At 41.1% G+C, this 27,394-nt stretch overlaps 1 protein-coding gene across 1 annotated transcript in view; it reads left to right on the forward strand.

Moving 5' to 3' along the window:
• Positions 1 to 27,394, forward strand: part of LOC102036145 (kinesin-like protein KIF13B) — a gene marked incomplete at its 3' end in the record, with an annotated part of 85,133 nt that overhangs the window by 41,847 nt on the left and 15,892 nt on the right. Inside the window, exons 4-13 of the mRNA XM_014308625.1 lie at positions 7,513 to 7,528; positions 8,990 to 9,050; positions 10,700 to 10,792; positions 11,395 to 11,575; positions 11,971 to 12,058; positions 13,376 to 13,510; positions 15,233 to 15,345; positions 15,794 to 15,905; positions 20,241 to 20,453; positions 25,454 to 25,564. Coding sequence (XP_014164100.1) covers positions 7,513 to 7,528; positions 8,990 to 9,050; positions 10,700 to 10,792; positions 11,395 to 11,575; positions 11,971 to 12,058; positions 13,376 to 13,510; positions 15,233 to 15,345; positions 15,794 to 15,905; positions 20,241 to 20,453; positions 25,454 to 25,564 — 1,123 coding nt within the window. The remainder of the gene's footprint in view (positions 1 to 7,512; positions 7,529 to 8,989; positions 9,051 to 10,699; positions 10,793 to 11,394; positions 11,576 to 11,970; positions 12,059 to 13,375; positions 13,511 to 15,232; positions 15,346 to 15,793; positions 15,906 to 20,240; positions 20,454 to 25,453; positions 25,565 to 27,394) is intronic.

Raw genomic sequence — 27,394 nt, forward strand, 5'->3', positions numbered from 1 at the left:
TCTTTCCCTCCCTCACATGGCTATATAAAGGTAGCTACAGCCCACTTGATTAAAAAATACTGTAATTCACAATAGTAATTGAAAGTACGGGGACTGGCTGTTCACCAAACATTCTCTAGAGCACAATAGTATCCTGACATCTGAGTATTTACAAACAAAAGGATAAAGTTGTAATCCCCTTGTCATAACACCAGCTTTATGGGATCCATGCACCGCTTGAATGTGGTCAGGACTAAGCAGATTATTGTACCAACAATACAGAAAATTTAGCTCCAAGTACAAAATACCCCAAACCCACAAAGCTGCTGCTCAACCAGAGTTCTTGGGGTTTGGGGCTTTTTTTTTTTTTATTGTTTTGAGTGAGCTGGCAAAAATTAGTTTTGTCAGTAGAAACTAAGTAACCGCCAACTACGCCTGGAATGCCTTGGAGCACTGGAGGAATTTTCCAAGGAACAGTGATTACCTTTGTTCCTTTTAGCTGCACAAGTTTAGGCTTTGAACTGTGTATGCTCTTTCACAGTTTTGGGTTTTTTTTAAATGTATTTGGGGATTTTGTTTTAAAGAGGCTGTTTCTGATTGCAAAAAAATTCTTTTGCTCAAATAGGGCAGTGTGGTTTTTTCCCAAAGAATTCAGTATTGCCATGGAAGTAAAGATGAGGCTCTGTTAGAAAAATATTAATTGCAGGATGTGATCAAAAATTGGAGTTTGGTGTGCCTCAGCCTTTTGGTACCACTTAGCCTGAATGTAAAAATGGGGTAAAAATATTTATAAACTGCTAAACAATTGTGAAACCCAGCAGCCTTAGGCACTTTGCAATTTGAAACCTTCTGTGAAAATGGATTTCTGAGTATCATAGGATAAGCTTGAAGTGATCAGACTTGATTCAGTTGACATTTCCTCTCATTGTATATACCTGGCAGCAGCAAAATGAATTGCAAGTTGTATTTGTCTGATATGCAGAAGGAGAGGAAACAGCTTCTCTAAAAATTCTAATTTTTGTTACCTGCTATCATACTGCTGCCTTTTGGTTATATCTGTGTTAGTAAAATCATTAAATTTATTCTCTATATTTTATTTCACCATTGGCTGGAGCTTTTTTGTGCCATGAAAGAAATTCTGCAGCTGAAATTTAAACAATAAAACTCTGACCATTGCAGTTCTGGCTCTTAAAAATACTTCATTCTGAGTCCTATATTCACACAGGAAAAAAAAAAACCAAACAAAACCCACACAAGCTACCAACTAAAGGATCTGCTTCAGAAAGATAACTGGGCTCCCAAACTTCAAACAAATCCAAGGAGGTTGTTTGTTTGGTTGGTTGGTTGGTTTTTGTTTTTGTTTGTTTGTTTGTTTTTTTGGTGCCTCCTTTGCGTATGTTGCAATACCTTGAGACTGTCTGGTGCTGGAGCTCTTCAGTAATTCCCACACCACTTATCAGCTTCTCTGCTCTAGGAAGGTCCTGCAGCAAAGAATAGGGAAACTTGGACATCATAAGCCCAGTTTGTTCAGAATAAAAGACTCTGGGTTGTTAAATCCCATCTCCTGTCCAGGCAGGTGTCTAATGCTGAGGCAATGAAAGCACCTCCTTTGAAATTCCACTTCTCTGCACCCTATATTTGGCCTCTGAGATATGGCCAGGGGCCATAAAATTATTGAAAATCCTGAGCTGGAAGGGACCCACCAGGATTATTAATCTAATTTGTGGCCCTGCACAAACACCCCAACCATCCCACCCTGTGCATCCATGAGAGACTTGTCCAAACACTCATGGAGCTCTGGCAGCCTCGGGGCTGTGACCATTCCCTGGGGAGCCTGGGCAGTGCCCAAACACTCAAGACCCAAAAGCCTTGTTTGAAGGATGAGTTTTCTTGAGAAACCCTTCAGTCCATGAAATTCATTATGTTCTAACCCCCTGCTCTTCAAACAGAGCCTCATTTGCTTAGCAAAGCTCAGTGCTGAGGTGTTGGAAATGGGATATTTGATGTTCCTGAGGTGCTCCTGGCTCTGCTGTGTCTGATTAGGGAAGCTCATGGCTGGTGAGTGAGACGGAGCAAGGGAAAACACCTTTCATTCCAGAGGAAGGTGTCACTGCCAGGGGCACAGGATTGCAGTGGGATGATCTTTAAGGTCCTTTCCAACCCAAACCAGCCATTCTGTGATTCCATAAAACACTGTACAGGAGTGTCTTTGGTTGTAAGATGTGGCTGGGGGTGTGTATTCTATTTACCATCTGTTAGAGGTGGGGCAGTTATCTTCTGTTAATTGAGCAGTTTTCCTTATCTCTTCCACAACCAATCCTCCCTCCAGGAGATCTCTGCTGTTCATGGGTCATTGAGTGTCACTGCATGGCTGATAAAATTCCATCATCCTACTGGGAGATGCTCCACCCAGGTAGAGGAGCCAAGCATTCCTACCTGGATATAATCTGAGGTTTGGAACACCACAGCAGCCTTTTCCACTAGTTTCCCAAAAGAACAATTTTCTTTTCCACTAAATTCCCAGAAAAAGACCAGGCTCATCTACACCAGCACTAGACCTTCAGAAGAACACTTCCACCCTTCTACAAGATCACTGCCTCAACAGAACCACATCTACCACTCCAAGAACACTGCAGCCACCACTTAATCAGACTGCTACCAACACCCTGACCCACGGGGTGTCAGGTTGTATTCTCACTCTGTCAGTGTTGTTTTGTAGTACTACATTTCTATTTTTTTTCCCTAGTAAAGAACTGTTATTCCTACTCCCATATCTTTACCTAAGAACCTCTTAATTTCAAAATGATAATAATTCAGAGAGAGGGGATTTACATTCTCCATTTGAAGGGAAGCTCCTACCTTCCTGAACAAGCACCAATCTTTTCAAACCAAGACAAGGAGCCACAAAAGAAATTGTGCTTCAGGGTTTTTCATGCCAGTGCTGTTTTGAGCCATACTTAACCAAGGAAAGAAAGGAAGGAAAGATTTGAGGGGATGACAAACTCTGCCCAATGTAACTTTCATTCTTTGATTTCAGGGAATATTGGTAAATGATGCTGTTGTGCCTGTCAGAACTTAGGATAGTTATTGTACAGCTTCTACCTGCTACAACTTAATAAAAAAATACCAGAATTCCAGAATGACTGCATCCAAAGAGTAAATTACTGTTACACATCACATCAACTTTATTTTTAATAATAATATTTTTTTAGGCCAGCTGGGAACATAAGGATGTGGCCTTACAGAGTGGTCTCTGGGGGGACACTGACACCTTTACCCTTGTAAACCCCAAGGAATTTTTCCCCATCAGTTTCTTTTTCTAGTTGCATTTTTAGCTGCTTTCTGGTGTTTGTGCTGGACAGTTTCTGCAGAAGGGCATAGAATAGCACTGATTACACTGGAATTTGATATGGTTGTTTTTGCAATGCTTATGGAAGATTGAAAGTGGAAAGCAATAGAGTTTCCTGATTCATAATTGGAATTGTTGCCTTTTTTCTTTTTTCTAACCCTCAAATTTGTATTATATTTTGCTAGTCCAGAAAACTTCTGAAAATGACAAAATGTTATGTTTCAATTCCATAAACCCAGCATAGCCTTGTGCCACTTGGCAGCATCACTCAAATGTGCAGTTTGGATGTTGCAGTTGCTGCTGCCATAGGAAATGTTCTTTTTTAAAAAAATACTGAGAAGAAAACCCATGTTTGGCATGTCAGCTCCTGTCCTAGAGCTTCTGGAGCTCTTTCCCCTGCTTCCTGCCTTGCCACCTCCCACCTTTCTCCTCCCTTTGCCCCATCTGCCAGTTTCTGATTTAGACGAGAAGGGAGATGTGCTGTGACTGATTTAGAGCATGTGCTGATTTGCCAGCTGGCTGCTATCTCTGAGCTGGGGGGTCAGCCAGACAGAAGAGATAAGGGCTGAGCTCTGCTCTCCTCTCCCCAGCCAGGGTTCACCTCTGCTCCTTTGCTGGGGTGTTTTCCCCCTCATCATTTGCCCAATCTGAAATACATGTAGGCTTACGAAACCTTCCTCCCTCCCTTCTGAACATGGAAAGACTGGGTGTTACTAAAATGCCTCTATTAACTATGGTTGAACAGTTTATTGTGTTTGAATATGTAATTTAATTATTCTGTTAAAAAACTGAAGCAGTAGTGGTATTGCATATGCACTGGTGGTTTCAGCTGGGACCTTCTCTGATTTTATTCATATTTTCACATTGTGCTTCAGATCTGTGGAACCACAAGAATTCTCATAGAAAAGCAAGTGTGTCCTGATCAAGAAGCTGGATCGGGACACATTTACACTGTGTAAGAGATAGTTTAAACAGAAATTACTACCAAAGCTCCAAGTTCTTCATTCACTCTCAAAACAGCATTTATATTCATGAAATCACCAAATTATTTGAGTTGAAAAGAACTTAAAGATCATCTCGTTGCAATTCCCTGGAGTAAATAAAATACTGTTAAATGTAGGATGTTGTTTTGGAGTCGTCTTCCTCCTTTTTTAATTTCAGAATTAAATTAGATGCATTAAATTCCCTCTACTTCTGTTTGACATTGAACTGAGAAGAGATAAGAGAAGGGAGTTTGCAAAGTCCTGTCAGACTTGTCCTGTCAGACAAGTGAAAACAAGTAGCTGGAAGCATCTCAGTGACATCCTTCAGTGGATAAAAGATAAGTTTTCCCTCCCTGCCTGGGATGCTTCTGCTGTTTCTGAGATAGATGGGAATTTTTGGCTGTTGGCCGAGGAGCTGCCTGCACCTCAAATAGCAGCATCCTTGGGGATGGAGAGATATTTAGGACAAGGGATGGAGGGACAGGACCCAGGGAATGGCTTCCCACTGCCAGAGGGCAGGGATGGATGGGAATTTGGGAAGGAATTGTTGGGTGGGAAGGTGGTGAGGCCCTGGCACAGGGTGCCCAGAGAAGCTGTGGCTGCTTCACCCCTGGAAGCTTCTCTGTGCCAGGGCCTCCCCACCCTCATGAGGAACAATTCTTTCCAGGTATCTCACCTAAATTTCCCCTCTTCCAGTTTGAACCCATTCTCCCTTGTCCTGTCACTCCAGTTCCTGATGAACAGTCCCTCTCCACCTTCCCTGTCACCCTTCCAACACTGGAAGGTGCTGTGAGGTCTCCACACAACCTTTTCCAGTCTGAACAGCCTGAAATTCCCCAGCCTGTCTCCTTAGGGGAGGTGCTTCAGTCCTCTTACGAACCTCATGGCCTCCTCTGGACTTGCTCCACCAGTTCCATGTCCTTCCCGTGCTGGGGACACCAGAACTGTGTGCAGCATTCCAGGTGGGGTTTGGCAAGAGCAGAGGGGGAAAGTCACCTCCCTGTTCTTGGCACACAAGGTTCCTGTCGTGTTTTGTTGCAGGAGATCCTTCCCTGCTGTGTGGGTGGTGTTGTTCTTGGTATTTACCTTTTCCTCACCTCTGGGATGGACAGGAGCACTTGGGTGCGAACACCCAGTGTTTCCTTGCGGCCAGGCAGGCTGCTGTGGGTGCTCTATTTCCCCATCTATTCAATTCCCAGGGGATTTTGCATCAGGCTAAAAATCTTTTCATGGGTTTCTGGGCCCAGCATGCAGCTGCAGCATTAATGGGCTCATATGTTCACAGCACAGTGATGCAGGCTGCACCCTTAATGCTTTCCTTGGGGAAACATTTGTCCCATTTATTGTCTTTGTGGTCAAAAGTACATGACACAAGCTGCAGCTCTGGGTAGCTGTGCTGTGTCCCAAATGCTGCACACTCTGGGTTTTGTGAGGATTCTGTTCCCTCACATTTGGATTAAGCAAGACCCAAGACCTGGGTTTGTGTGTTTGTGCAGCCCTTCCGAAAATGAGATACTTAGCTCAGACTAAAGGTCTTAAGCTTGATGATACATAGCCCTGTGTAATCCATAATCTTAAAATTGTATCTGTGATAGAACTTCTCAGATTATATCCTTATGGCTGCTTTAACCCAAATACTCAATAATATGCCCTATATTGAGGGCTGGGCAGATCAGCTGGGTTGTTGCAATATAATCCTGCCTTGGAATTGGGCTGGAGAATGTGAGCAGGGCTGTGTCACATCTCTGAGTGCTAAACTCAGACTCTGAATCCAGGCTTGCTGCTCCCTTTGTTTTCACAAGGAGAACGTTTTTGTAGGAATAGTAATTAACCTGCCCTGTAAGCAGAGCTCCTCTAAAGGCAGTTTCCAGTGAAGTCCTGCAGCAAAGTGCTCCATGAGCATTTCAGAGCACAGAAAGCCATGAAAATGCTCCTCTGTCTCTCTGAGGGGATCCAGAGGGGCTCTCTGGAGTCTCCTGTGACTGGATCAAAGCCCAAGTGAAGGAGGTTCCCTCAATAAAATCCACCCAGGAGCAACAGCCTAGAGTCCACACCAAGCTGGCTACCAGGACTTTGGGAGAGCCTTTATTTCAACTAAGCCAGATGGCAGAGGAAAGGGGGTCATGTTATCATTGCTGACTTGGATGACCCCATGACACGGGGTGACCTTGACTTAAATCATCATCCTGCTCTCCCAAGTGTCTGTCATTCCTGTTCTCTCAAACAGATACAGCAGATCCAGGCACGAGCAAAAAGAAGTGATGGATTTGTGTAATAAATAATTGGTTTTGAGAGACAGTGCTCAGAAATTACTGTTTTTAAACTTGCTTCTCAAGCCCTCTGAGCAGCAGGAGCTCTGAGTATGGCTCCTATGTCTTTTCCCTGCTCTGTTCAAAAGAAATCAGTGTTGCTTGTCACAAGACTTTACTCGTTGCTGATGTCAAGAGTTTGCTAATGTCATTTGGAAGGTCCAGGACAAGGGGAATATCAGTGACATGTTGTGTGTTTACTGCTTTTCTCCAGCCTCTGATGTGGGGAGGCTGCATAACCTGCAGTCATCCACTGGGGCCGTGCTGGTATTTTAAAGGTCACTCCAGTAGTTTTGTGCTTGCTTAAAAACAAACAAACAAAAACCCCCAAACTTTTAAATTCTGCACATAACAGAGTAGAAGAATTGCTGTTCTCTGCTCATTCTTTTGGGGAAGCAAATGTTTGCTCTGCTGTCCCAGCAACCAGAGAGAGCTGGGTTGGGCAAGCCCAGGGGCTGGGCTCTGAAATTTCCTCTTGAATAACACTCCTGAAGTTCTTGTTCAAGTGGTTTTGGAAATTTTAATGTTGCTTGGGTACTTTAAGAGGTAGTGACACCCAGAGAGAGGGAGAGGTGTCACAAGAAAAATAAACCCGTGAGAGAATGAGAAAGACGTGCAGCATGAGGAAAATCGGTGGCTTTGAATTTTAAATCGACTCGAGCAGCATCCCAAATCATGCCCCTGAAAGGGTTTATAAAATGACTTTGGGGTCTGTAAGCAAAGAGAGATCTGAGGAGAGAAATGAACTTTTAATACAGCATTCCAATGATTAATGATAGCACAATTAAGCTGAAATCATGACAACTAACAGTCCTTGTTTTTCTTTTGTCTTTTTTTTTCTTCCCCTGACCTTGTACCAAATCCTTTCCACTCCTGATGCATTGGGGAACAGCAGAGCTCACCCAAAGGTAAGGGCTTTTATCAGTGTGTGGGAGTTGTCCTATCACTTGCTCTCTCTTGGGTTATCCAAATATTAAAAGCATTTTGCAGAGCTCTGTTGCTGATCAGCTGCTGAGTAAGAAACTCGAAGCATCTCCTTGCTGCAGAAATGCTCTGTACAGCCTGTGCCAAGAAATGAGTCAGAGGAACAAATGAGAACATCCACACTCAGCACTGCAGACTCTGAATGGAGGATATTTGTTCTTTGTGGGCTTTTTAAAAGCATTTTCTGGTATTTGTGTTAAAGCAAACTCGTTTTGTTTTTATGGTCCCGTGACTTGGTGCTTGTTCTGAAGACTCTGCCCTGGCAGATCAGGGTTCAGCTCCATGGTTGTGCTCATACAGCCAATGTTTTATTAAATGTTCTGAAGGCTTGGGATGCATTAATAATATGTTTAGCTTTAAAATGAATTCAAAGTGAAAAGAAAAATAGAGCACCATAATTTTTAATACACAAGCTGTTGTTTCCTCAGTTAAAGGATATTAAATAACTACTTTATCTCTTTATGTTGGTACATCAGTGTAGTATGGAGGGGGAAACAATGTATTTTTGAAGATAAATTATTTCAATTTCAAGGATTTTGCTATGTTAAGCATTTTTGTAAATGTTGGTAGTCAGCAGTGTAACAATGCAGGACATCCAAAGCTTCCATTAAGCTTAGAGGGGAAATCCAGAGCCAGAGAGCCCCACATTGCACTTCCCTTTTCCTACATCCTGCAGAATAAATTTTGTGGATGTAGGTCAGACATTACCCTAATTAATATTTCTCCTTGCAGATACATACCCAGGGGAGCTGTTTTTGCAAACATCTGTCCCAAAATACACATTGTATTATTTCAGGTCGAAAGGTGCCTGTGGACCTTTCAATGGAATTATGGCAACATTGAAAGTTTTCTATTAAAAATATTATAGTGTTGCTCTTTTCATGATAAAACTGATTTGCTTTCTATTATTCTTTGCAAATATTAGAGTTTGATGACTGCTTTGGTTTGTCATGGAATGTAAATAAATACGTACTCCTCTTGTATGGAAAGAGCTTCCTACCCTAAGGCTTGTTTTTAATTTATGCAGACAAGAGGCATGGGGAGATGGGAGGCAGAAAGAGCTAGAGGACATCTGTCAGTTTGCAAAAGAGAAACTCTGGTGAAAAATGCATTGCAGGGATGGGTTTGGAGGGAGAAATTGAGAGGTCCTTGACATCCACTGGGTTGGCACATGGAGAGTGGGGAGTAGGGTTGGCACGGAAAGGAACAAATGGAAACAAGGAAAAAATAAAAGCATACAGGAAAATGAAGTGTTTGTTTAGGCTTCAAACTCCTGGAAAATAAGGAATTCAGCGGGAATGTGTTGAGTTCAGAATGTCAGAATGTGAATAACGTGTTGGATTTGGCAGTAGCTGTTCTGAGGTGTCCTGGTTGTTTCCCTGCAGGTGTTTGCATATGATCACTGCTTTTGGTCTATGGATGAATCTGTCAAAGAAAAATACGCAGGTAATAATATTTACCGTGGCTTGGCTGTCTCCAAGTGGGAATGATCTGATTAAAATACAGTCCTTGCTGCAGGGCACAGGCCATATGGCACAAAGTGCTGTCCCTTCTATGACTGGCTGCTGTCAAAAAAAGGAAAATCTTCAATCATTCCAGTTTCTTTTCTCTAAAGATGACAATGGGCAATGCCACCCCTTTGCAGTGCAGAGAGTGGAGAAACCCAGCACAAAGATGCTTTACTCCTGTTTACAGCTTTATTTAAAATACTGCTCCAGCTCCATAATTTTAAATGCATCAAACCCATTTATTTCTTTTGAGGAGCATTGTTATGTGTAATTTCATGTTTTTCAGTGCTGATGGGAGTTTGGCATCATAGTAAAAACTAATAAAGGAATATTAATAAAGCCTAATTTCATTTAAGTTTATGTGAATTCAGATGTTTTAGTGAGAATGTGTAATGTACTCATTAAAAGTTTTCATAAAAGTTTTCTATGTATTATTATAATGCATTTTGGCAAATAGTTATGGTAAAATATGAACTGGACTTACCACTCCTATAATTTATTCCTTTCATAGTTGTTATCCTTTAAAATTTAGGATCAATTGAACTTAAAATGTATTGCATAGAAATCATAAGAAGAATCAAATACAAATACACTTCTTTTTAATTTCTTTTACAAATAACTTAATGCATAATCGTTTATTAAGGCACTGAGAAAAATGTGACACTTTCAGCCATACAAATTACATAGGAATATTACCTAATTTGTTTCTCAAACTAAAGGTGGTGCCTGTATAACTGATATTTTGGCCTGTTATACAGTGGAGGTGTTACCCCAGCTGAGCCTGGCACAACTCTTGGTGCTTTTGATGGGGAATTTAGCATGGATTTGGCTGTAAAGATAGGAACTTCAATGAGAGAAAGGAAGAGCTTAAAGGAACATTATTTGAGAGGACTTTTCAGTCCATAAAATTCTGTCATGCCTTGTTCAGACTTGAGTTTTTCTGGTTATAAAATTAATTCTGAAAATAGATTTTGTTCAAGAAGTTACTACCCAGATATTTTAAGCCTTCCTTCCTCTGCTTGGAAAATTATCCAAAAAGTTGAAAGTTCAGTTACAAAAGAAATGTTACACCTTACTTTTTGCCAGTACAAAATACCCTGTGAATGTCCATATCTTCCACATACTAGTGATTCCTTCTCTGCAAAAATCTCCTCATGGTATTATCCAATATCTTACACAGTAAATTTTTCCAGTGCTCTGCTGATTCCCTTGGATTAAAATCAACTGACTGTCATTAAAATATACAGCTTGAGTATATTTTGAGGAGGTGTCATTTCCCCAGCAGATTAAATTCTGCAGTTGGTCATAGATTCTCTGCTGATAAAACTTATGAGTATGAACCTTGATAGGATATTTGCTTTAAGCACATCCAGGTATATCCATGATAATCCCAGCCCTTAATTTATACAGCAGCATAAATCTGGAGCACATCTTCTGCTCCTTTCCAGGGAGCAAGCACTGGATGTGATTTAGGCAGCAACAGCAGGAAAACCCTCACAGCTTCTACCTAATTGTCAAAGAATTCAAATCGAGGGACAAAAAGCTCTTGCTGTGTTACAGTGTTGGCTTGTGTGTTCTGTTTTCTAGGTCAAGATGTTGTTTTCAAGTGCCTTGGAGAGAATATTCTTCAGAATGCCTTTGAAGGCTACAATGCTTGTATCTTTGCCTATGGGCAAACAGGTGAGTCCCAGAGTCAGGGAGAAGTGTTCCCTGCAAAGGTGTTGTGTTCTGGTTCTTTCCACAGCTCTTGTGACATTGTTGGAGGAGAAATACCTTCTAATGTAGATAAGAAATGTTTTCCTCTTTTGTAACATCAGATATGAGGTGGGCAGGACGAGAAGTAAGGTTTTGTTGCTGCTGGCTACCCTTATTTCTCACACTTCATATGATAATCGTTGGCATGACCGTGATCGTCCTTGAGCTCAGAGCATTGCTCAGATTTTCTGCCTCTGTGCTTAAAATAATCTTGAATTGTCATTTTAATGTAATATTTAAAGAGTAATATGAAGAGTTTTCTCATTAGTGGCTTGTCATCTGCAGTAAGGCTGTATCTACCTAAAAGTTCTCCATCACTCTGAACCAAATTTCTTGTTTTCCTTTTCCTTTTAATTAAAATAATCTTTAGCTCAGTGGTGTTTGGGTTACTTTAAAGCAGAAAACTGAAAAAAATATCTTTCACTGAAATTAAGAAAAAAAAATTTAAGCTCTTTTATTTCCTATCAATATTCTGTGCAGCAGGAAATTTTGTTGCATGTTCTCTAATCACAGCTTCCCTCAAACAGGGTCTGGAAAATCCTACACCATGATGGGTACTGCTGATCAGCCTGGATTAATCCCTAGACTTTGCAGTGGACTCTTTGAAAGAGCACAGAAAGAAGAAAATGAAGAGCAGAGTTTCAAAGTGGAAGTATCCTACATGGAGATTTACAATGAGAAAGTCAGAGATCTCCTTGACCCCAAAGGGTGAGGAATGTGTGTGTGAATGGCACTGTACAATTTGTCCTACACTCTTCCTTTACATAACCAGTTTGCCTTAATGGATCCCATCTAAAACATTTGCCTAGGATGGCTTTTGCTGCTTCCTGATCTCAGCATCTCCTCATTATAAATCAAAATAAAGTAGCAAGACTAAAAGCCTGGAGTAAATGTACCTTTTGTGAAGTGACAACACTGTCTGTGTCAGCTTTTTATGTGTTATAAAGCTTTTTTTGTGTTTGCATTCTGCCCCTTGCTCTGTGCTTCAGTGGGTATTTGTGAGACCATCCTGTTTGAGATGTGTCAGTGAGAAATGGACTTTGTGTAAATGTTGTCTTAAGTCAGTCATGTGCTTATAAATCCCTTTTTTTTCCCCCAACCAGAAGCCGTCAGTCATTAAAGGTTAGAGAACACAGTGTTTATGGCCCTTACGTAGATGGCCTATCCAAACTAGCTGTTGCTAGCTACAAGGTAAGGATCAACTTTATGAAAGGCTTATCTTCACATCCTAAACCACCAGGTGCTGTCCCTTAAGCTGGGCAGAACTACTAAAATGCTCCTTATCAGTAATCTTAGAGCAAGAGAGCTGCAGATTGTTGTGATGTGATCCCTGGGGAGAGCAGGGCTGAGAGCAGAAACTCCCTTCATCTTGTGCTGCTCAGTAATTCTGGAAGTAATTCAGCTGTTGGATGGAACAGATTTCCTCTCAGCATTAAGATGAGTGCAGACTGTCATGAGAAAGTGTTCTGTGATTAATGACAGGCCCAGGATTAAGCAGAGACAGGCTCTCAGTGCCCCACTGTGTCACTTTTTGCCTGTCGTGCTCTACTCAGTAACTTCCCTTCCCAGTAGCACACGCTGGAATTATGAACTAATGGTTGTTTACCAAGCAAATACTTGAGAGCATCACATGAAACTGGCTTGCAGGACAGTAAATGTTTATATGTGCATTCACAAAATGCCCTGTTTTTTAAGGAGCTTTGACTTACTGTGGTGAAAATGGATAAATATGGGATGGAGTCTGTCAGCTTAACCAGAATATGAAAACAGCGCAATTGCAGTTTCTCCAGGTGTTCATCCAGCTCTCCATGGTGGTTTCTGCTAAGACAGGGCACATTTCATGCTTTGCCTTTCCATGTTGCCCAGCAGCTTTCTGTAATCCAGAATTTGGAGCCAGTGGTCTGTGGTGGTCCTTTGTTTGACTGTTTATTTGAGTTGTTTTAGCATCACCCACTAGAGATGCAGAAATTGAAGTTTAGCCCAAGACCCCAAGGTTTTAACTATTTTACACAATTGCTGTGAAGCCCCAAAGCAGGGGAGCTGCACCTTTCTCAAGCATCACAACAGATGAAAGCACTTAATAAACTCTTTAAAATTTGGAGGAATATAATGTCCTTTTCAGTGTGGTTCTCTTTTATAAACCTCTGAGCCTTCTGTCAGTATTCCAGATCCTCAGACCATGACAACTTGAAGCTAAAATGGGACAGGGTTCAAACACATATTACTGTTCCTCACTTCTTTCTCTGCTTTTGAGTGTTGCTATGTGCAGCCAGGTGTATTGTTTTTGTTGATAATTTAATATCAAGGTTGAGGAGTGGGTGAAATCATGACAGTGTGGAGTTTCTAGAGTCAAAAAACTGATTTTTTTTTTCCCTCACATTTTTCTGAATAAACAAATGGGAGGCTTATCAAGAAAATGCTGTATTTGACCAAGATGAGGTGATTTTTGGAGGTGATTGAAAAGGATGTCCATGCAGATATGCTCATGGCTGTGAAAATTGTATTTAGGACATCGAGTCCTTGATGTCTGAGGGCAACAAATCTCGGACAGTGGCTGCCACCAACATGAACGAGGAGAGCAGTCGGTCCCATGCAGTCTTCAAGATCATCCTCACCCACACCCTCTATGATGTGCAATCAGGGGTAAGAAAATCCAGCTGCAAGCTCCGAATGTCAGGCTGGGACGTGTCTCTTGCTTTAATCTATTTCACAGGAAAAGAAACACTTCTTTGGAAGCAGCAGTTTGTAGTACAGGCTAAACATAAAATAGGTGAAAAATAGAAATACACCTGAGTGTACATTTGGTGATCCAAATGGATCTCCAAATGTATACTTGCGGTTATTTAATGCAAATTGATATAAATTACCAGCTTGCTAAATTAATGCAAATTTGTTTAAATTATCAACTTCTAAATTGAAAAAAATGCCACTTTTAAATATTTTGCATTGAATGGCATTAATGCTTTTATGTGTAAATATTAAATATTGATAAAGCATTTAAAGCTGCAAATATTTTAATTTATGTTGCCTTATACTTAAATATGCCTTGGAGGGGTGCATGAAATACATTATGTCAATATTATTTAGTCCCTCATAGAAAATGGTGATAAACTGGAATTGAAAGAAGTATCTTTAAACTTCATTGTTAAATTCTGTGCTTGGATAATTCTTTAGTGTTTTCAAAGTCCTGGAGAAATTTTGAGTGTCCACAGAGCAAATCTGAGCCTAAATATTGGAAAGCATAATGAGAATTTGGGCTTTTTTTGTCCTAATTTCTCAATTTTCACCAATCTTCTTATCCACGCAATTTTCCTCATTCTTTATTTGGATTTTTTCCCCTTTGCACTTCAAACCAGCATCATACTGTGCTGATTTTTTTTTTTATTTTTCCCTAATTTGTCATTCCAGTTTTGCTGTGGCTCTTGTACATGCTTTTCATACCTGGTTTTTGTGTGGTCCTGCTCAGCCTGGATGCAGAGTGCTTGTGACTGTCCGTGTTCTCTGCACCTTCCAGTGACCCCTGTGTGAACTTCCGCAACAGATTTCCCTGTTCTCCCATCTGCTGGTCCTTTCAGTCCTGGAAATGGCACATTCTGTGATCACGTCATGTTTTGATAGGTTTAGGGTGTGATTTTTGAGAGCTTACTGATTTTAATTATCCCGTTCATTTATGGGGATGCAGCACTTTGTATTTGGGATCCTGGGGTGCTGGAGGTGCAGGTGCTGCAGAAGAGCATGATGTGAGCAAGCTGTTCCCAAAGACAGTTGGCTCTTCCATTTCAAATTGATTTAGGGGGTTCATGGAGTGTTTCAGAATGTAATTTTGGGTCAAATGAGGAGAAAGGATTTGTAACAAAAATGTACATTACAGGTTTAAATACTCACATAGCTGTGATTGTGTTCCAGGAGGCTGATGAGGATAAAGGAGACTTTGCAATTGTGATAATTTATGTAAATTATAACATGCTTCTTGTCAGGTTCATTCCTGATCACTGAAAAAGAGAAGAAACTCTGGTATAAAATCTGAGGATTTTAGGAGACTGTTTTTGAGATGGGATTGTGAACCTCATGTCTCTGCTTGTGACTTCCTTGCCATAATTTTTCATGGTTCAGCACTTCATTAGTGTGCTCTCCTCTGGAGATTTCTGAGATATTTGAAAATACCAGAGTACCTGACTTCACTGTTGTTTCTGAAGCAGCAGGTAGTGACTTAGCACAGGGCACTGTTCAAATCCAGCTTTCTCAGAAGGGTTGGACCAAGAGTTTACACCAAAAATGAAGTTTGATTGCTGTTGTAAAGTACATTAAACAGTGTAACTTGGTTGAAGTGACCTAACAGGGGCTGTTCTCTGGTTCCTTCCCCAGACATCAGGTGAGAAGGTGGGCAAGCTCAGCCTGGTGGACTTGGCAGGTAGTGAAAGGGCAACTAAAACTGGTGCTGCAGGAGACAGGCTGAAAGAAGGAAGCAACATTAACAAGTAAGACTTTGAAATTGTTTGTTTTCCTTTTTTCATCACCATTTCCTGCTAAATACAGCCTACTTGTAAAACAGTCTGAAGCTCCTGTAGTGAATTTTCTCATTTTCTTCTCTCTACAAAGCTCCTGTAGTCAATCTTTCTCCTTTCCTTCTCTCTATTTCTCCTTCTGACATGCAGTGCTCTTAGATATGGGAATAAGATCTCCATCTTTTTAAAAACTATTTGTGTTCCCGCAGCTGCCATGAATTTCATTGTGAAGACCTGATTATTAAGACTGAAAACATACTGAAAAAAATAAGAGTGGTGCTTTTGTGAAGAAAGCATGATCAAAATTAAACTAGGAATTTTTTCCTCAGAGCATGTTTTCAGAGAGGAAGTCACTGTCTAAATATGCATTTGACTTATGAATACTTACCCTTTTTAATGACTGTTTGTGTTCTCTGGGCAGGTCCCTCACAACTCTGGGGCTGGTTATTTCTGCCCTGGCAGATCAGGCTGCTGGCAAGAACAAGAACAAATTTGTTCCATATCGTGATTCTGTGCTCACTTGGTTACTTAAAGTAAGTTTGTTTTTTTTTTTAATCTTCTTTTTTAAAGTTAAATAAAAGAGAGGAAAGGGGGAGAAGAGTCTCATTGAATGAAATCAGAATTCTGTGCTTTTTGCCTCATTTTCTGGGTTTGATGTTAACCATAATTGTCTTTGGAAAATGAGCTGGATGTAAGCCATTAATGTCTCTGCAGACTAAATATGTGTCTTCTGCTGACCTGCAATGGCCTAAGGATTAAGGAGCTTCAAAAATAAAATTAAAAGCAGTGTATATTTTATGGGTCAGTGTAAGTACAGCTTCACACACTACCTTGGGGCTAATTTAATTTGGGTTATTTCTGCATACAGCTGATTTTACATCCTGGTATGCTAAGCTCTGAAGATGTTGATTAAGACAATTACCTTTTCCTAATTGTCTAATTTAATTGTTAAGATATTTTACTTTTGTCAGCAGAGTATAATTGGAGAGCATTATCCCAGTTACAGTCTGAGGAACAGGTCAGGAGACTTCAGAGATGCTGTTCATGTGAAATGAGCAGTTAAATCATTTTCTGAACTGCACAGGACTCTTATTTGGTCTTTTTTGGGGGGGAAAAGGAGTGTTTCATGGTGGCACTTGGATGAACATCTGTACAGTTTAAATGAAGAAACCCAAATTGTTAAATATGAGATCTATATGAGTCAATTTTTTTCCCCTCGTGCTCAATTTAGTTATTATCCAGGAGCAATTGAGATACTTACTGTTAGAAAGAAACGATCTGAGAAGAAACTGATTTGTGGCATCACCAGCCTCTCTTTGTCCTCTTATTTTTTTGTAGGTGCTCTGACTATACTTTGTTGTCTTGGCTTCCCCATCCTTTCTTAGCAATGTTTTTAAGTGTTGTTTAAATTTCATATCCCTGGGATTTAACTGCGTGGAAAGAAAAAGACAAAGTGACTTGCACATTGTACAGAAGTGTAGAGATTAAAAAAATCACATTTTTCCTTGCAGAGGTTTGAAAACAATGCTTAAGTAAAACAAAATCCCTGCTCCTGTAACCTCTTGACACACAAACCTTCATTTTACTCAGTGCTGCCTTTTAATGAACCTTTTAGCCTGACTTGTGAAATTATTTATCCCTAACAGATCTGGACATCAAATGGCCACTTAAAAATCTAAATGGCACAACACAAACAGTGTCTGAGCAAAACAAGTTCTCACAGCACAGTGTTCTTGCACTGAGGGTTTATCAGTGTTTAAATACATCCTTGCCTCTCTATATTTACACTGAGTTTTTACTCTCATTTAGAAGAAACAAATTATTTTTTTGGCTCTTTGCAATTTGGCGACAAAGCCACTGCACAGCTTCACTTCACTCCGATGCACTCTGGGTTCCTGATGTGGCTGCAGCAGGGTGGAAACCTCCCTGATGAATTTCCAGCCTTGTTGGAATTAGTTCTGCTGCTCCATTTCTAAACAAATCCAGGGAGCAGACTGCAATTCCTGTTCAGCACCTGTCTGAGGCATTGTGGCCACGGTGCCGCCGGCCGGACGCGGCGCAGGAACGGGAGCCCACTTTTGTTCTGCCTCCTTTCAGGCAAACCCTCTTTGTGTCCAACATCAAGGCTTGGGGGCTTTTGGGGATTTTTAACAATCAAGCTCTCATTGAAGCTTTGTTTTGAAAGGGGGAACATTTAATTTTTTTTTTTTTTTTTAATTAAAGGAAGGGATTTATTCGTTTAAAGGGCCCTGTTTGGAGAAGCCATGAGATGGTGGGCTGTTGAATTGCAGGCAACCCCAACAAGGGAAGAGATGAGAATCTTGACTCTGTCTTTCTGAAGGCTGATTTATTATTTTATTATATATATTATATTAAAAGAAAATTATATATTAAAACTATGCTAAAAGAATAGAAGAAAAGATTTCATCAGAAAGCTAGCAAGGAATGATAATAAAATCTTGTGACTGACCAGAGAGTCCGAGGCGGCTGGACTGTGATTGGCCATTAATTAAAAACAACCACATGAGGCCAATCAAAGATGCACCTGTTGCATTCCACAGCAGCAGATAATCATTGCTTACATTTCCTTTCTGAGGCCTCTCAGCTTCTCAGGAGAAAAGATCCCAATGAAAGGATTTTTCATAAAATATGTCCGTGACAGTGGGCTGAGCTTTCTCCCTGTCTTTCAACTTGTAATTGTGATACCAAAGCAGACTAAATGTGTTCTAACTGCAGGAATATCTGTCATGGAGTGTCTCTCCACAAATCTGAGAAATCACTTCAGGAGACCTCAAGATCTGACACTTTTTGCTTAATTTTGTTGAGGATTTTAGACAAAGTGCAAAGTGAAAAATATCATTGCTTGGGCAGTGGCATCACGTTATGTGCAAGGAGCACAATAGTTTTGTCAGTTCTGTAACTTCTGGTTTTTATCAAATTGTATTGGTACAAACATCTTGTTTTCCCATGTTATTCAGAAGCCTGGTGGCTGCTATTAAAGATACAGTTTCTGAGCTCTACATTTTGAATTGTTTTCACAGTAATCTTGCTGCTAGAGGAGAAAAAGCTAGTTAATTCTTAAAAATAACTTATTTATTTCCATTCTGTCTCTCTAACACATGCAAGCCCAGCCTTGCCAGGCTGGTTTACAGACTCTTTTCACTAATGAATGGCTGATTTGCTATTTTTTCACCTTTCTTGCTTATCATTTAAGAAACCAGTGAAATCAGCACATGGGTTTTATACATAAAACTTTATCAGACAGTCTGGCATTGGGCTTGAATTGCTACAAGAGGGACTTTGCCCAGTTTATAATGGGTGTATTGTGGGTTCTGGTGTATCACTGTTACAGCGTTCTCAGCTGCCTCTGCAGCAGAGCTGCAATTCAAATAATGAATTCATCCTATTTTGGAGCTAATTCGTGCAGTGAAGGACATTCCCAAAGTGCAAACAGTTAAGGTTGGATTTGGAAGGCGAGTACCTGGCCAGCTCCCTGCCAAACTCCAGCTTTTTATGCAGAGCAGGAATTGCAGTTGCAGGCTGTCATTCCTAATTTTTGGCCAGGAAATCCCATGGAATGATTCATTAGTGCTCCTGTTAGTCTTAAAGTTTTCAGTTAAAAAAACATTTCTGTGGTACAGAGGGGACCCTCCCAAGCCATGGATTAATTTAGAATAAACACTGGCTAATCCTTGGATGAGTAAAGTCATGGTGAGATCAGTCAGCAAGCTGTTCTTTGCTGCTGATTTCTGTAGAAATACACTTACCTGCCTCTGCTGTGTTGAACACTATAAATATACAAAGATTTATGTTTCATGTGAGTTCCATGCCCTTTTGCATGACCAGGGACAGCCAAGTGCTGCCAACAGCCTGACTGCTGTCAAACTGGTTTAGGCATCACGCAGCCAAAAGGAGAGTCTTGGGGAAATACTTAAAGGGGCATTTTAATGATTGCTGGGGAAAGCTCCACGTGTGTTTTGGAACTGAAATGGTTTGACAAGCAGCTAATGCAGTCAGATTGTTCTAATGGCAATGCCTGACCTACATTTCATGGGTTATTGAAGATGAAAATTAAGAGCATGGTTTGTCTCAGAAAGGGATATTGGGTTAAAAACAAACAAACAAACAAAAAAAACCTCACCCCAAAATTCCAAACAAACCAAAGTAACCAAACTGCCAAACAGAAAAAAAGAGTGCTGCACAATTTAAACCAGAATATTTTATCTTCATGTATCTATATTTGACTGAAATTGTAAACCATAATCTTATGGTCAATAAAAAAATTGAATCCTTCATTCCTTGCTTCCTTCCTTGTTTCATGCCCTTCTTCTCTCTCAACCAAATTCCAGGAGGGTAATTTCTTACATAACTCAGTTTAGATTTGTGAGTTGTGCCAGTGGGAGTAAAGGAAGGGCTCCAATCTGAATGTTTATAGGAGTAAAATCAGCTATATTGTTTATGAACAGATATCTCAGTAATTTATTTCTTGAAGACATCTGTCTTCTGGTCTTTAAAATGAGATAATCTGAATTCATCATGTTTTTTCCTGAGCTCCCTCAGTGGCATCTGAGAAGCTCAGTGCTGAAGTGTTTACATTTTGGTTTGTAAACCTAAGCAGAAAACATAGAAAGAAAACTTTGAATCCTTTACCAAGCCCTGTAAAGCCCAAAACAGGGCCTTTTTCTGGTTCCTGTTGAAAATAAAAAAGCCAAGAATGCCGAAATCCAAGAACGACATTTCCCAAACGAGCTTTGAAAAAGCAAACATTGAAAATCGCAACCTTTTCTTAACTCGCACGGCTTAAACTCTTAACCCAACAAACCAAAACAAAAATATTGATTCTAAACCACCCCTCCCAAACCTTCCAGGACAGCCTTGGGGGCAACAGCAAGACGGCCATGGTGGCCACGGTGAGCCCCGCGGCCGACAACTACGACGAGACGCTGTCGACGCTGCGCTACGCGGACAGGGCCAAGAACATCGTCAACCACGCCGTGGTCAACGAGGACCCCAACGCCCGCATCATCCGCGAGCTGCGCGAGGAGGTGGAGAAGCTGCGGGAGCAGCTCACCAAGGCTGAGGTACAAACCTGAGCCTTGCAAATCAGAAACTCCCCCCCCCAGGCTCAGCTGGCTCTACAGAAGGAATTTGTCTTGGTTTGATAGACAGGTGTCTGCAAAGGAAGGCAGGAGCTTACCTTGAAATGGGAAATGTAAACACTCTCCCTCTGAATTGTTATGGTTTTGAAATTAGGGGGCTCTCAGGCAAAGATATGGAGTAGGAGTAACAGTTCTTTACTAGGAAAATGAAATACAGATGCAATAGTACAAAAAGAAAATACTACTGACAGAGTCAGAATATGAACTGAGACCCTGTAGAGCTTAGCCAGCTCTGCAGAAAGATTTTGTCTTGGTTTGAAGACAGGTGTCTGCTAAGGAAGGCAGGAGCATCCCTTGAAATGGAGAATGTAAACTCCTTCCCTCTGAATTGTTATGGTTTTGAAATTAAGGGGCTCTCAGGCAAAGATATGGAGTAGGTGTAACAGTTCTTTACTAGGAAAATGAAATACAGATGCAATAGTACAAAAAGAAAATACTACTGACAGAGTCAGAATATGAACTGAGACCCTGTAGAGCTTAGCCAGCTCTGCAGAAAGATTTTGTCTTGGTTTGAAAAGATAGGTGTCTGCTAAGCAAGGCAGGAGAGTCCCTTGAAATGGGAAATGTAAATGCCCTCCCTCCTAATTGTTATGGTTTTGAAATTAAGGGGCTCTCAAGCAAGGATACGGGAGTAGGAATAGCAGTTTTTTACTAGGAAAATGGAAAAAAAATACAAATGCAATAGTACAAAAAGAAAATACTACTGACAGAGTCAGAATACGACCTGACACAATGTAGAGCATCGCCAGTTCTACAGAAGGATTTTCTCTTGGTTTGAAAAGACAGGTGTCTGCTAAGGAAGGCAGGAGAGTCCCTTGAAATGGAGAATGTAAACTCCTTCCCTCTGAATTGTTAGGGTTTTGAAATTAAGGGGCTCTCAGGCAAAGATATGGAGTAGGAGTAACAGTTCTTTACTAGGAAAATGAAAAAAAAAATACAAATGCAATAGTACAAAAAGAAAATACTACTGACAGAGTCAGAATATGAACTGACACCCCGTTGTTCAGTGTGTTGGTAGCAGTCCAATTAAATGGTGGCTGCAGCCCTCCTGGAGTGGCAGATGTGGTTCTCCTGGAGAAGGGTACAGTTTTCCTCTGAAGGTCTAGTGGTGGTGTAGATAGGCCTGGTCCTCCTCAGGGAATCCAGTGAAGAAAGCTGCTCCTCTGGAAATCCAGTGGGAAAAGGTTGCCTGTGGTGTTCCAAACCTCAGATTATAGCCAGGTAGGAATGTTTGGCTCCTGGGTGGAGCATCTCCCAATGGGATGATGGAATTTTATCAGCCATGCAGTCACACTAAATGGCCCATTAACAGCAGAGATCTCCTGGAAGGAGGATTGGTTGTGGAATAGATAAAGAAAACTGCCCAATTAACAGAAGATAACTGCCCCACCTCTAACAGATGGCAATAGAATCACACCCCCAGCCACATCTTGTAACCTAAGACAGAATTCCATGAGGGAATGTTGCAGGGTGTCCAAGGGATACTTCCATCTCCCTTTATATAACATTTTTACATTTTTCCATGTGTCCATCTTGAAACACAGACATTCATTGAGATGCTGAGCACCTTGCTGAGCATTCTTGGTTTTACTCTGTGAAGCAGAGGACATGGAGGCATGGATAGTTCCAGTTCAAACTGGGTGATTTTTAGGCAGAGCTCTGCTGATCTATTTTAAGAATTCAGCATGACCACATCCTGTGAGATGTGACTTTAGTTAAATAAAGTTTTCTTGCCCGTTTTGGAGCTGCTGTTAAATCTCTCACAGGCACTAGGCAATATCTCTCTACAGCTCCCTGAAGGGAAGTTGTAGCCCCAGGTGGGGTCGGTCTCTTTCCCCAGACAAGCAGTGACAGGATGGGAGGACGCAGCCTTAAGCTGCACCAGGGGAAATTTAAGCTGAAATTAGGAAAAAATTCTTCACAAGAAAGAGTGATTGAGCATTGGAATGAGCTGCCCATGGAGTGGTGGAGTCACCATCCCTGGACGTGTTTAAAAAAATACTGGATGTGGCACTCAGTGCCATGGATTAGTTGATCAGGTGCTGTTAGGTCATAGATCGGACTCTGTGATCTTCAAGGTCTTTTCCAACCTATTCTGTGATTACTTCTACAGTGAAATTTCAAGAGAAACATGGTCTAAATGTTAGATGAAGGCCAAGAATTAGTGTAATTCTGAGTTCTGTTTCCAAAGGGACAGACCAATGGTGATGTAATCCCTGTGGTTTGCAGTTCTGAAAAATTATGATTACAACATTTGCATCATGAGGTATGCAGGGAATGCTGGCTGTGATGCTGCAAATGACTTGTGGATTTTGGACTCTTCTTATTTGAGCTGCCTAATGTGCTAAGCATCCACTGTGTGTGGATCAGTTTCTTTAAGGTGTCTCAAGTTAAATATCATAATATTAAATATCTAAAAATTCCTCTAAAATATCAGCCACAGACTTAACAGTACTCAGAGAGCTGCAAGTAATCCCCATTTGTTTCATTTTTTAGTATTACTCCCAAAATAATGGCAGCTGTCCAAAGTAATGAAGTAGTGTTTCCTAAGGATGAAATAATAAATATTTCATTTCCCAAGTATTAAAATCCCACCCTAGTCATCCCAGTGGCATTGACAAAGAGCAGGGAAAAGCCAGAGCAATTTGCTGTTAAGAGGCTGCACAGTAAAGGTCAAACCCCACATTCACAGCCTTGTGCTCCTTTCAGTTCATTGCATTTGTTGCCCATCTAATTGTTCATCCAGAAATGTGCATAAATAACTTCCTGAAGTGAACAAAAGCACTGACTCATTATGACAGGTTACATTTTCAAAGCTCATTTCCAGATACAGAAGTTGCCAAGTTGTGGGGTTTGGGTTTTATTTGCTTTTTGGTGTCAGTGTCCTTTTCTCTCCTGAACAACCAGGACAAAACTTGACAGTTGACTTTCTCTTCACAGAGTATGGAATTATCCTCTTTTCCCCTTTTCTTTTATAATCCACGCATTTTGATTGTCTTTTTGTTGGAATTAGCATCATGTTTTAATTTGTCTGTGCCAAGACCACCAGCTTAAACTTCCTGAGCTGGGAGTTCACCTGCTTCCAGCAGAGAAGCAGCCTGTGGGTCTGGGACCCATTTCTTTGGGGTTTATTTGGGCATTGTAGGCAATGAGGAGAGTTACCCAGGTTATTGTGCAGCTGAAATGTGTGAAAATGCTCACTTATTGTCCAAAGAAATGGACAAATTAAACTTTAAGAGTATCTGGGCTTCATCATTCTGCCCTGGTAGTGTCCACCCCTTTGCCCTGATCATTTTTGCTGGTATTATGAATTTTTGTTTGGGAAATTGCTTTGGCTTCACTTCCCTTCCTGTGTGGAATTCACAGAATCATGGAGTGGTTTTGGATTGGGAAAGACCTTAAAGCTCATCCAGTGCCCCCCCCTGCCATGGGCAGGGACCCCTTCCACTATCCCAGGTTGCTCCAAGCCCTGTCCAGCCTGGCCTTGGACACTTCCAGGGATCCAGGAGCAGCCACAGCTTCTCTGGGCACCCTGTGCCAGGGCCTCACCACCCTCCCAGCCAGGAATTCCTTCCCAGTATCCCATCCAATCCTGCCCTCTGTCCATGGGAAGCCATTCCCCTTTGTCCCTCCAGACCCTTGTCCAAAGTCCTTCTCCCTTTTACCCCATATTTAGGTATTTAAAGCAGAAAAAGCCCACACAGGACACATCAGCTGACAGTTCCTAGACTGTTGTGTCTTGAGGCAGAGGAAACTCCTGTCTTAAAACAGGATTTTCCAATCCTGGCACTTGCTCCTTTTCTTGAAGGAACTGCAGCGTAATGAGGCCACTCTTTGATCTGGATTCCTGTGAGGAGTTTTGGGTTTGTGGTAAGGAAATGTCTGATGCTGGAGGACGATGCTCCCATTGTTTAATTGGTATTGCATAAATGCCAACCAGCCAAACCCATGTTCCTCATTAGCAGTAATGAAATAATGACATGAGGAAGTCCACAGGCTTTTTGAGCAAGGTTTGTAGAGGAGGAAATATCAGTATGGAGATGGAAGTTTAAAAATCATAGAATATTTTGAGTTGGAAGGGACCTTTTAAAGCTCTTCTAGACCAGCCCCCTGCCATGGGACACCTTCCACTATCCCAGGGTGCTCCCAGCTCCATCCAGCATGGCTTTGGACATTTCCAGGGATGGGGGGATGCTGCTACTCTTTCAGTTTTTGGGGTGTTTGATGGGTGGCTGTGGGAGTATCTTCTTAAGGAAGTCTGTATTTAGAACATGGGCCTTTGAATATTTCACCAGACAAAATTAGAGCTGTGGCAAATTAGCAAGAAAATTGAATTTCAGTGTCCAGAAGCACATTGTAAAGCTTCCTTTTGTATTCACTCTGTAAACTGCATCTAGAAATGCAGAGGTGCATAACCAGAAGAGCTGCATTTTTTCCTAGAAATAGAAAAAATAATGCATCAGGCCATTTAAAAATGAGCAATAAAAACATTTTGGTGGCATGGCAGCGTACTGAGATGTGAGGCGTCATTTTGAGAGTTTGACAGCTGAGGGGACATAGCCAGAGCAGCAGGATCTTTAAAAAACAAAACTAGTTTTGGTATGAGTCACTTGGAATGTAGAGATAAGATTAATTTCTGTGTGAGTGTCTTTGTGCAAAGCTGCCAGTATCGTGTAATTGGTTTGTGTTGAAGCACATAAACTCCACATTAACATCTGTACTTGTAACTAATTAAAGAACTTTTAGGTGGATTCTGCTTTTACGTGCAATGTGTGTTTTTAAGACCCCTTTGCTTACTGCTAAGTGTGCCTTGAAAAATGAGTCATGTTGCCTTTATTCATTCCCCCATCTGTGTGGCTGCAGAGGGAAAAAACACAGAGCACAACAAGCTTTTCTTGTTTCATTTGCTTTTATTCCTGCAGGCTATGAAATCACCAGAATTAAAAGAACGATTGGAGGAATCAGAAAAGTTGATTCAGGAGATGACCGTGACCTGGGAAGAAAAATTACGAAAAACTGAGGAGATAGCTCAGGTTTGCTGCTTTCTTTCCTCCTTCCCTGCCCCCATTTTTTATGAAAAATAGGTTTGTTTTCTTTGTCTGTCAGTTCATAGAGGTTGTCTGAGTCTCTCCCCACATTTATGGGTAAGTAGGTCAAGCTTGCTGCCCTTTTGAAAAGCTTCACTTAATTCCTGTGATAGATGGGTGCCTCCCAGATTACCACTGCAGTGACAATAATAAATTGTCACTGTATGCAAATGGAGAAGTTATTTAACAAAAAAAATAAAATAATCCACAGATGAGAGGATTACAGGGGTTTTTATATTCTTCAGGCAGTAAAATTGTTTGTGAAGAGGGAGCATTGAGAGCATTCAGTGCAAGGTTATGGACTGAGTGCCTCAATGCACCAGGCAAAGGGTATTCAGAATGATAAAAAATGGAGCTATTGAGGATTTCTGTGTGTTTTAATAGCTCCTAAACTGATATTTAGGGCCTCAGACCATAACTGGAGATGATTACCTTGGAAAAATGATGCAGGTCACCATGGTTGTTGCATGACACTCCTGGTTCTTCCTACACGAATGCTGATGTATATATTTGCAGAGGGGAGCTTAGGAGGGGGAGGACTGTGGGGAGGTGATGAATAGTGTGTAATAAATAAGGGGAGAATGGAGCCTCTGGTACAAAGCCCTCTTGTAGATGCCACAACCAGAATAGACTCTGTTGACTTTGGTTTTAAAGATCCATTGTAAGAAGTGCTGCCTGTGACTGTGAGGGCTTCCTGCTTTTCAGTGCAATTCCTCCTTGTGTATAAGGGTGGAAAAAAATAAAATAGAAAATAATAATAGTAAAAAAATCCTGCTTTTATCCTACACAATAGTTTCTAGGCTTTGTATGTGTGAGGAGGTTGAAAAACTGAAGTAGTGGGTTCAGCTCTTCAGACTAAATGTGCCTTAATGTCTGCTTTAGCTCTCTGCCTTTCTGTCTCTGAATTCCATTCTGGTAGGATGTTTCAGAGCTGGGAGTTTCATGAGCCTTGAAAATGTTTTTTTTTCCCCAAAGGAGGGATCAGGACAAGTGTTCGTGCAGCACAGGCTGTTCCAGGACTGTCTGGAAGTCAGTGGAAGCCACTCTGTCACTCCCCTCCTCACCTGGACAGGGCAGAGAAGGTGTAACAGAAGGTTCCTGGTCCAGATAAGGACAGGGAGAGATAAATCATCCATTGCTGTCACAGCCAAAACTGATTTGACTGGGAAAAATTAGTTTAATTTGTTACCAATCAGATCAGAGTAGGGTAATGAGAAATAAAAATTAAATCTTAAAACACCTTCGCCCCTCTTCTCCTTTTTTCCCAGGCTCAACTTCACTCTTGTTTTTGTATTTCCTGCCCCTAAGTGGGACAGGGATATAGGGAGAGGGGGCTGTGCTCTGTTCTGCACATGTTGTATTTGCTGCTTTTTCATCTGTCTGTCAAATTGTGTCAGGGTAGACAGGAAGGATGGAGGGATGTTTGTAAATCTTTGAGGAAAGGATGATTCCTGATAGACAGCAAGGACCATCAAAGAGGCATCAATAAGAGTTCAAAGCCTTAAACACCAGCCACATGAACAGGCAATTTTTCACATTTTCAGTGAAAAATTTCAGTGAAAAATTTCAGCATTTGGCATAATTTTAATGTTTTTTTCAGCGTTTAAGGTAATTAACATTAGACCTTGAGAAAAAAATTAACAGGAACTGGCTCTTTTTCTCTCAGTTAATCCTTTGAGATTCACATTTGTGAGCCAAGTTCTCCTTAGGGCAACATGTGCTTTATCTCTGCAGATAATGAGGATTTTTGTGAACTTCAGAGCCTGGCACTGGTGA

This window comes from Geospiza fortis, unplaced genomic scaffold, assembly GCF_000277835.1.
Source record: "Geospiza fortis unplaced genomic scaffold, GeoFor_1.0 scaffold106, whole genome shotgun sequence".
NCBI lineage: Eukaryota > Metazoa > Chordata > Aves > Passeriformes > Thraupidae > Geospiza > Geospiza fortis.